Source organism: Copidosoma floridanum, unplaced genomic scaffold, assembly GCF_036245765.1.
Source record: "Copidosoma floridanum isolate Cflo_tuat_1 unplaced genomic scaffold, Cflo_Japanese_pri ptg000021l, whole genome shotgun sequence".
In the NCBI taxonomy this organism is placed as follows: domain Eukaryota; kingdom Metazoa; phylum Arthropoda; class Insecta; order Hymenoptera; family Encyrtidae; genus Copidosoma; species Copidosoma floridanum.
The window spans coordinates 14,811,537-14,829,790 of record NW_028321898.1 but is presented as its reverse complement, the minus strand read 5'-3'; the positions used below and the strand labels follow the sequence as shown (position 1 = coordinate 14,829,790).

General features: G+C 32.3%; 1 protein-coding gene across 1 annotated transcript in view; it reads right to left on the bottom strand.

The window, feature by feature from the left end:
* Positions 1-18,254, bottom strand: part of Cad89D (cadherin 89D) — a 278,532-nt gene that overhangs the window by 170,269 nt on the left and 90,009 nt on the right. The window contains exons 5-8 of the mRNA XM_089594166.1: positions 12,588-12,696; positions 8,359-8,561; positions 8,116-8,244; positions 7,626-7,994 (exon numbers count right to left, since the gene is read on the bottom strand). Coding sequence (XP_089450292.1) covers positions 7,626-7,994; positions 8,116-8,244; positions 8,359-8,561; positions 12,588-12,696 — 810 coding nt within the window. The remainder of the gene's footprint in view (positions 1-7,625; positions 7,995-8,115; positions 8,245-8,358; positions 8,562-12,587; positions 12,697-18,254) is intronic.

Here is an 18,254-nt window from a genome sequence, read left to right as displayed (position 1 = left end):
AAATGCTACAAACATGGTCACATTAAATCCAACTGCAGATCCAAAGCTGGGTGCATTCAATGTGGTAGCTATGAACACGACCAAGGACTATGTCCAACCCCTCCAGATCAGGCCACCTGTATCAATTGCAAAGAAGTTCTTCATCTTCCTACAGACCAGAATTGCAAGATCAAAAAATTGGAGCAAGGTATATTAAAACATGCAGTCAAGAAATCTGTCACAGTCATCCACCAGGCTTCCTTTACCAACTTCCCAAAAGCTAACTCGATTAAGACAACTATATAAAAACGCCCTCATATATCCAACTGGACAAGATAAATTTACGCCCACAGCGTCTCTGAGCCTAAACTTCACTTCTAACACACAGTATCATAGTTTGACTCCAACTCACAAAGACTTTCCCACAAATGGTTGCACTATCCTGACAAACTCCGACGGTATCACTGCCAATGACGTCTCAGTACTCATGGAAGATATTGTCGGCTTTTTTGTCTCCAACACAAACCTTACTTAAGTAGTTAAAAATAAACTATAGTTAGTTCTTGACGCACAAAACCTATTTCATATGGATCTAACCACTATGGAGGATAAAAAATAGAAGAACCATAGAACATGGTGATCTTGCCAGTACAATAAAAAATAACATACCCTTTCAAATAGCAAATAACATCTACCACATGGAAAACAAGTTAGAAACTCTAGTTGTCACCATTGCACTAATAAACAATTTTAACGACTCTCACAACTCCCTACTTATAGTTTTACTGTACAGAGTACCTTCTAAATTCACCACCTTAAATTAATGGAAGAGCCTATTTAACTCTACAAGGCAATTAACATTTACCATACGAGCGGGTGATTTTAACTCTCATCATCAATTATGGAGGGCACAGAAACCATGCCCCTCTGGTGATAAACTCGTGGACTCACTTAACGATGTCAATCTCACAGTTCTCAATGACAACAAATATACCTACATTAAAGACACTTCTAGAACATCTTCCTTGCAACCATAGCCATCTACTAGCAGCAATACTATTTTATCAACACTTGACCTAATCCTATTAACAACTAACACAATCAAAAATTATTTCTAGAAAGTTTCAAGCTATAGAATAAAAAGTGACCATTGCCCAATCTCTTGCTTTTCATGTATGAGCCTGTCCAAAATTTCCTTTTAACAGCACCCACAAATTTGACCACAAAAACGTCAGCTGAAAAACTTACAATTGTCTCCTGGATACGTTCATCTCAAAAAACAGAGAAAGCATCATCTTACTAGATCCTGACACAAAATACCAAACTCTCATAAATCTTGTTACTACCATCATACCCTATCATAATAAAAAACATTCTGTAAACAATCCAGATTCTTCTACTCACACTAGTATGCTACCGCCACTACTAAAGACGTATCTAATTTCCTGAAGGATTTCACGTCCATAGCTAACAAAAGCATTAACACAGACCTGGTAAAAATTTTAAATGCCGATCCATTAAGGCCCCTCGGTGGAACACAGAATAAAATTTACTGAAACTCAAACTAGTAGAAACCCAAACAAAGAACCGACTCAGAATTATTAAAAGAGACGAATTCAAGCAGTTTATCGATAAATAATCACACCCAGCACTAATGCGAAAACCTAATGGAAAACCATCACCTCTTTCAATAATATAGTGAACAACAAATCCAATTTTCCACCAAATGGTATAGAACAGGGCAATAATTTCTTTTAATTCATAACCCACCACTGCCATGAATCACCAGCCAGCAACTCTACAGTGACTGATCTCAACCCAATAAATTGACTTTTATCAAGCGTCACACTTGACGATAATTCATATCTAGACCAACCATTTACACTTCAAGAACTCAAGCTTGCCCTAGATATTATTAATATTTACTCTTCCTCTGGTCTCAATCAAATCAACAACCTAATAATAACAACAACCTCATACCTAATGCTTCAAAGAGCCCCCGACTTATATCTTGAACTGTTACTAAAACTTAAAATCACTATTTTACTACTCAAAACTTCCACAAATCATGAAAAAATTTTCTTATTGTTTTTATCCCTAAAACTAAAAAACATAAATTTAGGCTCATTGCCTTAGCCTCTTGTGTACTGAAACTTGCAGAAAGAATTATTAACACCAGACTACAGCACTTTATCAAACACAATAATTTAATTCTAGATACGCAGTACGGCTTCAGAAAACACAAATTTTGTCGACGGGTGCTGGCTCACTTCCTAGCTGATACTCACTCTGTCAAAACCAACGACCAACACACTTGTGCCGTCTTACTAACATATCTGTCCAAAAATCCTTAATGACGTGCTTCTAAAAATATCTCTTCCCTCAAAAATGAGTCACTTTATTTACCATCTCACAACTAATAGAAGCCTATACTTTAAAATTGCAAATGACATATCTGGACCGTACTCAAAAAACATTGATGTACCTCAAGGATGCGTATTCAGCCCGCTACTTTACAGTATATACATCTACCAACTATACCAACACATCCCTGACAATGTTATTCTTCTCCAATATGCTGACGACTCTATTCTATATACTTCAGATACTGATATCAACACTTGCAAAACCAAGCTAGAAAACGCCTTACCCCTCACAAACCACTTCTTTTTTGGAAAAAGCTAGGAATTTCCTTAGTAAAAACAAAATTTTTTGTAGTTTCCGATCTACCTTCAGAATCCATTCAAAATCATTCTATAAACTTCAGCAATACCATAATTTCTCCATCCAGTCAAATACCTAGGCCTTACAATTGACTCACAACTAATGTGGAAGTCTTATGCCCAAATTGTTATCGACAGAATGTTCAAGCTTTTAAACGTAATTAAAATGTTAAGAGGCACTTGGTGCGGTGGACATCCTTCAGCACTCTTCAAAATTTACACCTGCGTTATCAGAAGTATGTTAGAATATGGCTCTCGACTCAAACGCATAACTAATGCCAAACTCAAAAATAGGATGCCACTCCTCCAGAACCAAGCCATCAGGCTCTTTGTAGGGTATAGAAATACCACACCAGTTAAAGTGATGCATTCCAAAACCAAAATACCTCTTATACATTATACAATTCAACATCTTACAAAAAAGTTTACACTCTCCATAGTCCCTTTTCAATACTCTTTACTGTATTAAAGAATCTTTGACCTCACCAATGAGGTCTATATCTCAGACAACTTTGACACTACATCTTAATTCTCAATCACCAGACCCTTTCACGAGATATTTTTCTTAACTGACACATTTTTACAACCTTTTGCGATCCCAGTTCAATTTTAACACAACTACTGGGGTCTCATATACTCTCCCATAATTGATACCTGTTCTGGATCTACTATCAAAAAATCTATCAATCCCTCAGTAGAGTTTTCATCCGTGTCCACTGAAGCCCACTTGAAATAGTACGTTCTATTCATAGACTCTTTCAAAGATAATTCATCTTAGTACAACGGTGTAGACGTTTACTCATCCACCTCAAACACAATTCTGCAATACAAAGTCGCATCATACGCATTTATATTTACATCTGAGGCACTAAAAATATTCTTGGTGATTAATCACCTAAAAAACAACAAAATCACCAAAGGCACAATCTTTACTGATTCACTAAGCGTCTTAGAATGCATTAAAAAATTTTCGCCTATAAAATCCAAACATACTTCCCACTTGATCCTAGACTTAAAAAAACTTCTCCACGAAGGTCACAAATCCAACTGACAAATTAGGCTTGTTTGGATTCCTTCCCACCTTAACACTGAAGGCAATATAATCACCGACTCCTTAGCCAAAGAGGCACTAATATTACATGCCTATTTCACTACTCAGACTTCAACGAAATCATTAACACAAACTTTCAACATCTAACAATGAATTTCTTATTAACCTACAAAGATTTTGCACGTCGTCCATCTCCAGAATTAGAGCCAACCACTACAATCTGGCAGCCAGCCTTCACACGAAAAATTAAATTGACTCTCCCAACTGCCCATGTGGCCTTGACGTTCAAGATATCGAACACATTCTATAGTACTGCCCAGACTAGGGCACACACAGGCGTTCATTACTTATGAAACTCTCCAAGTATTTTGACAAAACAAACTCAAACATGATTAAAAATCCTACCATTCTTTCTAAAGACTCCACACTTCCACCAGCCATATTCAATTCCAAATTCCTAAAAAAAGAGTAACATCCTTCTCTAAAGACAATACACCTTTTTATTAAAATTCTCGTTTCCTCTTACATCCCTTATTTCCTTTAACAAAATAGGACTTACTTCAGCAAGCTGCAAACCAACTTCTTGAAACAGCTTTAGTTTAATTTCACATATGAAATGTGGCATATTGAAGTCATGTGAGTACCCATGGTTAATGAAATTTGTGTGTCCTATACATGTTCAATACTGTGCATTCATTTAAAGCATATAACATACTTACATCCAAGCTTACAAGAACGAAGATAGGGCATTGTTTCAAATAAAAAATGTGATGGTGGTTATAAAACTTTTAATGTAATCTAAAATTATCTTGACAGTAGATTTGTCGGTCTAATGGAATCACTATGGCGCTTCCAAGAATATCTCACTTATGGTAAATCAAGTAAGAAAGGTTTAAATTAGGCTTAGCATCTTAAAAATGAATAAAAATAGTATTTACAAAATACAAATTAAAAACTGTAGTAGAAAAATAGTAAACACTAATTTCAGCTTTGTCTGAAGAAGATAAAGGAAATATTTCTGTAAAATTGTTCAAATAAGTCAACATTTAAGAGTGCGACTTTTTAGCAATTACATTTATTGTTAGCAAAATAGAAAAAAAATACAAAAAGTAATGGGATTAGAAATTTAAATGTTCAATATTTGTTATGGAAGTTTCTCTTAAATACTAAAAACGAGTTTATCTAAAACTAATACGAAATTTTTTCTATGGTTTTTATTTTTCAGATAACGTTAAAGGTGGTAAAATGTGGAGTCAATATAGGAAAAAAGATACAGAATATCTTACAGATAAGAAGAAGCCCATGTTTTTACACCAAATGTTTTAATTTGAAAAGAAACCATGTAACTCTTTCGATTAAAATAAAAAGAGGATAAAAAAACAAATAACTGTGACGAGTTCTCAATAATCGGTCATGTATGCCCCAAGAGATAAGATAAAATACGCGAAGAAAGAACTACAAGAGTAATGACAGCGAAAAAAAAAATATAGTAAGACGTATAATGATTATATGATGATGATCCTATATACTACGTAAAAGTAAATATATGTTCAATTAATGAAGGGAAAGAAGAGTGTAAATATACACAGTGAGTCAGTATACTATCTTATAAAAAATGAATAGTTAGGCCACGCTGTGCCAAGTCAGTAAGAAACATAGGCATGTACGACCCATGGCGTCAGCATATATATATAACGTACAAAAAAAGGGGTCTTGGTTGACGTAACAACAATAAAGAAAGAGGTGGGTCCAGAAATAAGATTTATTTTTAATCAATTCATAAACGACTATGAAAAATAACACACTTTATCAAAGAAATAGAGCAAAAAAAAAAAATTAATGTGTGGTTTAACAACTCCATAAAAGATTTGCACAACTCAGATATTCTTGTACTAATTTAAATATAGATATTTTTATTTAAATACTCTTTAGCAAGGTAATTGATATTTTTAATAAATTCCATCATTAAAAACCTTTAGGTTATTAGATAAATACAGAGAGCAAAATAGTTGTTTTTTATCATGTCAGCAAATTTGGTTTTGAGATATTAACTTTCTTAATTATCAAAAAAAATTCTGGATTTCAAATGCATGTTCAAGACAATTAACTGATAGTATTATTCCTTTCTGTAATTTATACTTTAGATTAAACATAATGTACTAATACTTGACGGTTTCAACTAGTTTTAAGTGTTTATAGAGACAAATGTGCGATTTAGAAACCTCAAGGAAAATGTAGCTCTGCACTCGTGAATACACTTGTCTCTATTATCATATCTGTATTACACTTGAGTGTTCATAGCCTTCAGTTGTTTGTAAGTACCTACACATTTACTCCATGACATACTGCAGCCATCAATTTGTCATTGTAATTACAATCAATATTTTAGTTACTATTTTCATTTTTTAAATTACTATGTTTTTCTGTTGCTATTGACATTCCATATTGTAACTTAATTCATGATAGCAACTGCAGTCATAAATGATATTTTATGTGTTTTATGTCCATTGTTGAATTAGATATTTAAAGGTCAGACAGAAAGGACATTTAGATAGCTAAAATTCTTTAAATTACTTTTTACTGTACACTCAATAGATTAATTAAATTGTCTGAAAAAATTATATTTCATACATTTTTATACAAAAAATCGACCTTTAATTTATGGTTTACCTTTTTGTTAATTATTTATTTTTTAAGTTTGACGCAAGGCAAACAGGATTTACAACTGAGGTAGTCTGGTGTCCTATTACCATTGATTTAATATTTTAAAAAACCGAACTAATATTCAAAAATAAATGTATCAGACATAAAAATACATCAAAATCAAGGACATGATTAAAGTCTTCAGTAAGATAATCCAGATTTAATGTTCACAGACTAAATTAAATTTTCTTCATTGTATAGAAAATATCTGAGACTTATTATTAGTTTCGTAATGAAATAATTAATGATACGGGAACGAGTTGGAAAAGACGATTCAAGTTATCTTTAATTCTTTGTTATGTGTACAAAATTACGTAAAAAATCAAAATTAGTGGTAAAATATCGTTACGATATAAAAGAGCAAAGATCACTATACTTACTAAAAAAAAATTATCCAACAATAAAGGATTAGAAGGGGGACTGGGAAGACATACTCAAAAGGTCCGTCTTAACACTGAGGCAGTTTATTTTTGAAGTGATAAAAAAATGTTAAGTTAGATGCCATATTCTAGATAACATTACTAAACTTTCCCGCAAACGTCAATTTTTTAGGCAGAATAATGATAAAAAATTGTCCTTCTCAAAATTTAAAGCACCGAAAGCATCATTTGTGAGTTTAAAATCAAAATTATATGTATGCTTAAAAATCTTAAATGAAAAACTTGAAGAACTTAATAACTCTTGTAATTGAACATAAAATATGCAGAAAACACATGGATGCACAAAACACAACATAACAAAAACAACTACCCATTAAATACACTGTTTTCGAATAGAATAACTGTTTATGTGTAAAACAGAAATAATATAAAAAAGTTTGAACTATGTTTAATATCACCAATGATTGGTAATGAAAAATTTGTTTTAAGATAACTTTGAAAAAATGCATAATTTTTTGTAAGTATTTTTTGACGGAGTAACATTTCTTGGATGCTAAATAAAACACGTTTTTATTTTTTTTCATGGCAGAAATTATCGGGCTGAGTAGAGAATATTATTTTTTATACCATGGGCATACAGTAGAAAAATCTTGCCTGAAGGGGGTAAAATTCGCCCACAGGGTGCAAAGACATGACGCCCTTGGTAAGAAATATTTAAAAGTATATATAATTTCACAGAAACGTAAATATAAGTTTATAAGACTCGTAATGCTTGTTGAAAAAATTTACCTGAAGTACACTAAAACCATTGGGTAGATTCTCAACAATACTTATATTGTAAAAGTCAATCTCAAACTCCGGGAGATTATCGTTAAGATCGAGTAACTGAATCTCAACTTGAGCGCTGGAGACCCTTAACGGATTGTCAGTTTGGATGGCTTGTATCTGTAGCACGAACTTATTACCGTACAGATTACGCTCTGTATCGAGATCAATAGGTCGCTCAAGAAAAAGTGAACCATTATGCGGATCCAAATGAAACGTGTGTCTTTCGTTACCAGATACTATGACATAGTTCACTGGCTTATTGATTTGTCGATCCTGATCAATAGCTTGGATTGATGGTGTCAACTTGATTTCGTTGTGAATTATCTGACTCTGTACAGTAGTAGATAAAAAGTTTATGTATGTTCACAAATCAGTAAAATTAAATGTTAATTCATCTTATACGAATTAAAAAAGTCTGTAAAATGATGATTGCAAAAAAAAACATTCTTACAGTTGTTGGAGGATTTTCAAAAATTGCAGTACGATACACGTCTTGAGTGAATTTAGGATTTAAGTCATCATTGTCTACTACAGTTATGATTAATGAAGTATTTGTACTCTTTGGTGGAGATCCTCTATCCTAGGGAAATAAAAAAATTTCTGACTCTCATTTCGTATTAAATAAACTACAGTCTTACTGTTAGATAAGGAAAATAATTATTATTTTCAACTTAGAGTAAAAATTATCACTTACAGATGCAGTTACAGTAAGATTGTACTTCTTGTCGCCATTATCATAATCTAATTGTTTTTTTAGAATAAGCGCAGTTTTTTGCCCTGTTTCAAGAGAAAACTTGCCCTGTTCATTACCCTTGGTTATTGCGTAACGTACATCGCTATTCGGCGTATTTGGTTTATCTTTATCAAATGCAAAAATTCCTTCAAATATCGTAAGGCCTGTAAAACAATATCACATATTAGTATTATTAAAAATTGTCATAATTTATTGCGGTAACACATTTATTTCAACTATTTTCTACAATGTTTGGGTATAATTTAATATAAATCAAACGTTGACATTAACATGTCTATGAATTAAGCCAAAACATTTAACATAATATCAAGTGAGGTCAGTATTTAGGGTATGAAACAATATTCAAAGTTAAATATAGGTAACATAGGTTATTTTATTTGTTAAATAACTGATACTGTTTAACATCAAATATTGAAGAATAATTATAATTTATCAAATATTTCCAATGTTGCAATGCTTTCAACTACAGTGGGAATAGATAATGCGATTATTACTTCACAAATTAATATAATGTTAATATAAACATACATTTTATTATTACTTTTAAACAGGTCTAGTTATATTGAATTTTCTTTCATGTAAGGTTAAACATTAGGTATTTTTATTTAAGAAAAATTCGAAAGTTACACTTCATGCGTTCCTCCTTTCCCTTAATTCCATCACTACTGACCCCTGCATTACTTTGTTAAATAAGTAAATTAAGATAGAAAATGTTTATACAATCATGTATGTCGGCTCGGACATTGCCTCCCAAGGGTTTTGAAGATCGTTTATTACGAATTTGAAGTCATGTATTTGAGTGCAGGAATAGTTTTAATCTCTAAAAGTACCCCTTGGTAAAAGAAAATAAAATAATGCATTATTTTACCTTAGAGATTATCTTTTGGGGTTATAAAATCAATAGTACTTTAAGCTATTAAGTGAGCAAGGATAAGAATATCTTAGATCTTACGTAGTTTACGTGAAAGGTAATGCATTTTTTAACCTCTGAACATATTGCGTATACTATTATTTTTTATCAATTCTGCGCTGGAAGAAAGAATTTTCGTTCCGCTTCGCAGGAGTTCCCTCATTCAGCGCAGTATAGTGGAAAATTTTTTCAGCCATCATGCAATAAGTTCAAATTTTTCGTGAACGTATGTTTCGGGATAATTTTATACTTACCCTATAAAAATACCTTTTAACAAAACAAAAAGGTTGGATAAGTTTAATATGTTGTTAAGTAAATATTTTAACGTAAGGAGTTGCTGAAGCCTTTATACGCAGGCCATGAATAGTATTCTTTCTAATAAATCTGTAGCCTTGAAAAGTTCTAAAATCCAAACAAAAAGACGGTCGAGTTTTTTTTGCGCAATACACATTTTATGTGACACTCGTATTATAATACTGTTCAACACTCGTACTTTAACAAAATCAAACTAAATAATATTGACTTTTGACTGGTACTCCATAGAAACCCCACATTAAATAAAATAACGCCTCGCGATGTCGAAAGTATGTAAAAATATAAAGGCATAATTTTAATCCATTTAAAAAAAGGTTTATTTACAGAACTTATCAAAAGTCAACGTTTTTATGCTTGGATTTCAAACCTTTACAAGGCTACAGATTCGTTCGGAAGAATACCATTCATTGCCAGCATATGAAAGCTTTATTGCTTAAGTAAAGGTCTATAACAGTACATTTCACCTAGTTGGTGACAATTTGCTTAAAAATACTGATAGTAGAAATGAAACTATACCACACAATTTGAGGTATGCTTTGACATCACTAATCGAAGACATTCATGTAAAGAAATAAACCACTAACTGCAATAGGTAGGTTATTTCTAGCATTCACAGTATTACCAGTGTCATGAATCCTTGGCTCTTCATGTAAAAAGTTCTTTTAGGTTACTTTGTAACATTATACAGAAAATTTGTCAAGAAAAATATAAATACATTTTTAATTCTCTTGGCAACTGTGTTTCTTATGCATGAAACACTAATTTACGAAACATTTGTTTCGAAATTTGATCATATAAAACCAAGAAACGGTGCATTTGCTCAACACGTTTAAGATAATTGTAATTTTGACACTAATAATATTAATAACTTCAGCAAGTTCAATAAAAGAATCTGGTCTATTAACTAAAATACCAGAACTGGAAGGAAATATTGTACAAAAAGTGACTAATTCTACGTCAGCAGTTCTTGAGTAGGATTGAGATTACAACTAATGATTTAAAATACCTAAAGATAACACCTTTAACTTTGTAGATATTTCCCATACAAAAATACAATAATATCATTTCTACTGCGACTAATATAGAAAACTCACTACTTCTAACCGATTCATTGCCTGTCATTCAAAATATCCTTTATTTTTTCGAATCAGTATACTTATAATTTTCTCTTATTGATGTTGCACAAATGTTTTCACCGCAAAAACATTGATGCTACTGTAAAGATCCTGCCAGCAAATGATTTCACGCAATTATTTGTCGATTAACATCAGAAAACCAGACTCTGTTAACACAAATCTAAAGTGGGAGTAGTAAAAATAACTAAAAACTTTTTATTTACAAAATAAAATCAAAATAGTTTTTTCGTACCTGCGTCAGTACAACATTTACTGTGTATCCACTATGAAAATAAAAGCAACTGCTTTACTGTTTGTGGGGATAAGAAAAAGACACGTGGCTGGAAGTAAAGAAGCCTCTAATCGTCCGTTGACGAACAATCAATTATGTATAACGCACTTTGCGTGATCCGACTTATTGTGACAACATTTATTCTCAGTTTTATCATTTAATAAGCTCGCCATACTACTAAAGGATACCACAATTTAGCCATTATTAAGTATTTCTAGACGTATACATAAATACTCTAAATCTTTCTCTTGCAACATTTGTGTTTCCATTAATCACACAAATCTTTTTTTTAAGACAACTGATAATTCAAATGCTATATCGTCACAGAAATAAGTAGATAATTATTTATAAGTATGTTTTCTAATGAAAAATGTATGGGAAATAGTATGATTGATAAAAGGAACATTGGAAAATTACGTATAATTTTATTTCGTCCTAACTTGAATCAAATACAATTTTTCTTGTGGAATGTAATTTAATGCAATTGATCTTTGAAAAATCTGACCAAACAATGCACACGGTCAGTGTCACCCAATTACACAACTAATAAAAACGCATCAGTCACTTGTTAATCAATCTTTTAAGATGAGATAGATATATTCTTTACTTTTTTGGCTTAGGTTTTCTAGTAGCAAGTTGTAAGTTTTGAGAAGTCGCACATCCCGCGCACTTTTTATGTGAGTGCGTAAAAATTAAGTAAGAAGTGTGCAGATTTGCTTTTTAAAACTAACGATCTGTTACAAGTGTTTAGAATATACTGTTAAAAACTGTTGAATGAACGTAAGAATAGCAAGGGTGGAGAGCAAAAACTTAATCTTGAGAATTAAAGATTAATCTTTTTGACTGGTTATTTCAACCACGCATGCACTGTACCTTCTGTGCATGTGTAGTTGACGGAAATTAGTTATAAAGATGAAGATGCACTTAACGTTTTTAAAATTAAGTCCCTGGTTGTCAGTTGACACACAAGATAATTCAATCACACATTCAGTTTTCAAGACATCAAAGTTTTGGATGTTGATAGCAATCGACGAAAAAGGATAGTACCAGAAATCCAATAGATAAATTAAATCACAATTAGTTATACTTTCACACTTTTTTTTGTTACGTATGCACAATTTCATACTACAGATAAAACCGTTTTTGTAAATGTTAATTATTTTTATTTGTGTTTTTTTTATGTACCTGACAAGGTTGATGTTTAGACTATCAAACCGTCGCTGAAAATTGAAAATATTTTTTCATCATACTGCACCGAAAGTAGGAACTCCGGGACGCTTTGCGGGACGAAAATCCCTTCTCTCAGTGCAGGATTGGTAAAAAATAGAATACACGCCTAGTGAGCGAAGTTAAGAAATGCATGTACCTATACGCATGTTGTGCCTACATACATATTTCTTTAATTGGTTTAAATTAAAATTTATTTTACACTAGACAGACAATTTTACATTCATCCTATAAATGTTACTGGTATTACTGAATATTGCTATTTGAAATTATATAAGACCAAAAAAAAATGAACAAACTATTACTATACCTGTAGCTGAAAGTTCTTCAACTGCAACATTATACGGAGCATCGTAAAATTGGGGTGCATGATCGTTTACATCTTCTACATAAACATTGACAGATAAATGCGATGATACCTAAAATAAAATAAACCAAATTAAAATAGACACATGTGATTTCAGATGGACGTAATAAATTTCTTCGTATTGGTAAATTAAATATTTTTTAATGTTTTTCTCACGATTTTAAACATTGACTAAAAACTAATACTGCAGTTGTCAATACGACTTATGACCAAACAAAAATGTTCGCTTAATATGTATAGTGTTAATGGTTATTCATAATTATTATATCGTAGCTAATAATTTGAATTTGATGTTGTACACAGAAGAAATAAAAAATTAATAATCAAAGATCAAATAGTCCATAAATAAATATTAGATTTTTTCAAAAATGCGGTTCTGAATTTTTATCATTATAACGGTTCTTATGATTTGATAATCTTAAATTTTTCAAGGAGATGAATTTTGCTAGTAAATAAAAAGTAATGAAGGTTGCGTTCGATTTAGTCATCGGTTCGTACCTTGTTCCTACCAAATCGTACCGTACTACTACTATGCATGAATAGTTTTTCATGCGAAATATAACTTCTTAAAGTAAGTTTCACCAACGGATAATTATTACTAATTTTTAATTGTTCTTTTTATAATTAATAATAAATAGCTGAGGATCCAGATAAGGTATAACAGTGAATCATTATTAATCAAAGCGTGATAGTAAACAGAAACGTAGTTGGCCAGTGGAAGCATTCAGAATGTCTGTAGTTGTACCTACTTGTAACGAATATTCACCAACATGTGTGGATATACATGCATTCATATAATGTATATACATTATCTCGCATATATGCGTGTGTGTGTGTGTATTTATTGTAATGTTAATACATGCATATGTCAAATATATTCGCCATGTATTTTGATGGAAAAAGTCCAGAAACCTAATGCACCACTTATTTTACATGTATATAGGGGAATATTAAATGTATGTAGCAAAATATTAGTTACTAAATAGTTTTGATATTTAAATTAAAAAATAACTATGACATGTTTGAGAAATCAACCTTAACGTGTATCTATTAATTAGGATTAAATTAAAGCGGGTAGGCGTTTGTGTGCCAGCACATAAATTGCAAAGAGCAAGGCGTGTGTATGTCGAGGTTACCTCAGTACCTTCAAGTTTCGCTTAGTTCCAAACGAGCCGTTATACTGTAATGTGGCATAATTACACGCAATTTTTAAAAAATCAATAATTTAATTAAAAAAATAGAGGTATGTATTTTGTGATCAGTCAAAAACGAATACACTTATTGTATCGTTAATAATTTTCAACCCATTGAAGTTTTAATTAAGCTAAGAATACTGGCGTTTTCTTTTGAAATTTTTGAGGTAAGCATTACTTAAATAAAAAACGTGTGCTGAGGCAAAGTGGGTTGCTTAATAGGTATCCGATTTGCACTGATATCATGTGTTACTTATTTTCTTGAATTTTTTTTAGGCGGTGAGTAAATGTGAGTAAAAAACAGAGCTATTTATGTCACAAATAAGACACTTGCTTAAGAAATTTTTTAAATATTGTTTACTATTTTCAAAATTTCAAGCTACCGATTCAATAGTCGTTTGGATCTAAGTATATCAATATTTTTATAAGCAAGTCTCTTAAACTATGGAAGGGAGATTAAATCATATTAAAATAACCTTTTTAGTAATTATTTAAATCATGTTTCCTTTCATTGCAGTGCCTTTTTACTTTGCCAGAACGGATAATTCACTTTAGCCCCCCACCTCTAGGGCAAAGCAATTTTTTCAAGGGTCTTTTCATTTTTAATAATAGAGCAGAAATGAAAAGACAATAATCCAGTGTTGCTTATTAATTTCACAGTTCTACGTGCCTTCTATAAAAAAAAATAGAATTGATCATTATCATAATCCAAATACTGAATTTTCTGAAACTTACTCCTTAACTACATTAGGCCACCTTCCCCTATGTGACAACTTTCACACAGAGATTTACGGATACACGAATACATACATACATACATCAGGGCTGGCAGGCACTAGCGCTATTTGGATTGAGCTTTCATTGTACATTTATCTTTATCACAGGATTCTTTACACTTACACCATTCTTGATTGCAGCTTCCGTGGTTTCCAGAAGCATGAGGTACAACAGTTAACAATGTTTTTTGAATTTTTTGTTTACCTATCCTTTATTTTGTTTGATAAAAGTAAAAGTAATTTGAAGAGTATTCAATGACAGAGTGAGGTAATTTCATTGATAATAAAATATTCCTGAAGTTTTCATATACGTGATTATAGTCAGACTACTTTTAAATTTCGTAACTTTCCTGATCGAATAAAGGATTATTCACGAACAGCTCAACAGCCATGATATGCTGGGTCATATCGCTTTTGATGAACTGTTAAAATTTAATCGACAACTGTGATCACCAGGATTGTGTCCCATTTTGCAAAGCCCTACCTAACGGCGTATGATAATATTTTACCAGAATTGCATACAATAGCGATTTCATGTCTGATGATTGAATATGAAAAATTTAAGCCAGATTTCAAGGCTGCAATTTTTCAATTTTGTATAGATGTCCTGTACACTAGATCGTACTTCATAAGCCATTAAGAGGTTTTCCAGTGCCTCTTTTTGCCAGCGATAGCTAAATGAAGTTTTCAAGTAAATATTCTTAGACAAAACGGCACATTAACCTTCAAGTTCAATAAACTTTACTGTACATTGATACTACAATCCTCCTGTATTATCTTGTACACTTATCCACTCTCACCCACTGTCTATCTATGAATTGTTGATGAATGAATTGTTGTATAGCGTGGTGCATACAACAATATAGAAGACAGTTAACATGGAGTTAAAAAAAATATGGAAACTTATAAGTAAAAATGAGTTTATACAGAATAATCCTGAAACTATACAACAAAGTTTTGCATCGAAATTCTTGCACTTATGTTGCAAAGAATTAAGTATAAATCACTCTAACTCTACCAAAATTACCCACAAAAAAAAATACAATTATCGAAGGTATACGAAACTATAAACAACAAGCACTGCCATATTACTGTGACAAAGCTCATCAATGAATTACCGAATGATATGAGAAATAATTTTTACATTTACGATCTGCCAGTGAGCACCAACCCTTTAGAAAACATATTATAAAATTTAAAATTTTCAAATCAGGAGGGTTCGTTATACAAAAATAGAGATCGAATTACGAACAAGCGCTTGGTAATTAAGAAAAAAAAAGATTTGAATCGGAGAGTGCTACGATTAACAATTATGTTATGAAACTTCTCGGTGTTGTTTGGGACGTAAAGACAGATAAGATAACTTATAACCTACAGCCTACGAATTAAAAAATAAAAAATAAAAATTTGCTGAGACCCATCATTTTATTGGCAAAGGTTCTTATACAGGATTACTGGAAGGTTAAAGTGAAGTTAGATAAATCGGTACGAAAAGAACTGCAGTCTTGGTGAATTTAATTTGAAACGCAATCCCCTTTAACAAACGACCTATCAATCGATAGACAAGTTTTACTTGATAATCCCATTAAAATTGAGGTTCCCGGCTTCTGCAATTCTAGTAAAATCGGATGCGGTGCTGGCATATACGTTCGATCAATCGACACATTAGGCCGTATTGTATTTAGGTTGTTGTTGCCAAATCTAGAGTTGCACTAGTTGAGCTGGTCACCACTCCAAAACTTGAACTTTACGCTGTCTTGACGCTTACAAGCTTTTATAAAGCAATTCGTCCTTCACTACCGTTTAAAATTAACCAAAGCGTGTTGTGGTCCGACTCAAAACAAATTGAGTTAACGTTATTCAATCACTGTGTAAGGCAATGGAGTGGAGATGTTCAGAAACCAACTCTGCTGGTGCATTATCTCGTAGTCAAACTCTATCAAAATTTTTAAAAAACAAGTACCCCCAAGATTTTCATAGAGCCAGATAGCAGACTCACCAGCTTGTCGAGTAAACAAGGTATCGGTATTTTATTACGTCAGGTCGATTTCTCTGGACTGATCTTCATTAAAGAGAAAAAAGAGCGTAATTGGAAAAAGATAACAGCATGTGGTTGTACTTATGTTTGCTTAGCATCAAATGCCGTTCTCTTAAAGATAACAAGCAATCTGACTACTGTAAGTTTCTTGGGTTCGTTTCATCACTTCATATCGAAAAGAGATTAGCCCGTGCATGTATACTGAGATAACGGAACAAACTTCACTGGTGAAAATAATCGACTTCAGGAATTGTACGAGTTCCCGATCAGAAAAAGTTGGTTGGCAACCGTAAAGAATCATTCGGCCCGACTGCTGGGTGCCGAATAATATTACTGTCGGTCCGAAGGAGGGGCGTGCGCAAATTTGACCTGTGGCCCGACAATAGGCAGCCAAACATTCGGCAGCCGAAGGTGGCCCTAAATCTGCCTAACGTCGTTTGCCACTAAGTAGATGCATATATCGTCATGTAAATATATACACATATATATATTGCCAGCAGACGACGATGTGCAGTGCACACAGCAACTGTTTGTTCACGCACTCTCTGTCTCCCTCACTCTTATGGTATCGGGCAAAAATACCATTGTTAATTTTTATCTCAAAATTTTGTGCTGGTCCAAACAAAAGTAAAAAATCAAATCGATAGGAAATTTTTCACTCTATTCGCTAGTATTTTTATTTTTATCCTATTTTGTACAGTTAACGAGATATTTTCGGAATAAGCTTTAAACACTATTTTAAGGGTGTTAAACGGAGTTTTGACAAGTTTGACTATTTTTTCCGTAATCTACGAGTTTAATTACGTATAATATATCAATTTTGAGATTTAGAGGATTTTCTATCGGTCTAGCTGTAGTGTGTTTTCATCTACCACTTCTCTCGGCACACTGCGTTCAGGCAGTCTTCGGGCCTACTTCGGCTACCGAATGTTTGGCTGCCTACTGTCGTACTGTCGGGCCACATGTCAAATTTGCGCACAAGCCGAATCGGCTACCAAACTTTGCCCGCAGATGGCTGTGTGGCAACCGTCGACGGCTCGAACGTTTGCCGACCAATTTTTTCTAATCGGGTTATTGAACTTAAATAAGCAAATTTTTAGTGGATACACAAATAACTTGGCATTTCAATCAACCGCTTTTGTCTCACGTCAGTAGCTTGTGGGAGATGAAAGTTGAATCTCTAAAGCACAATTTCAAACGAGTCTTAAAGGACGAATTACTTAAATTTAAAAAAATAAGTATTTTAACAGTTGAAATAAAGGCTGTATTAAACTCGCACCCTCTCTGTGCTTATCCTTTAATCATTTTGTCTACTCATATTTACATTATTTACCGCATTACCTAAAATTTACCTAAAATAGTTAATGCGTAATAACGCGCCTTATTATATTTAATCTACACAACCATATTTATGCTAATTAAATTTTTTTTTTTTTTTTTTTTTTTTTTTTTTTTTTTAGATGTATTATTTAAAAAACAAATACACAATTTATAAAACAAATTCATAATTGAATGTATTATCAGTGAATACATTTAAAAATGGAATGTTATAGTTACGAACCACACGATAAGTACAAGAAACCGAATTTCTACAGTCGGCAGC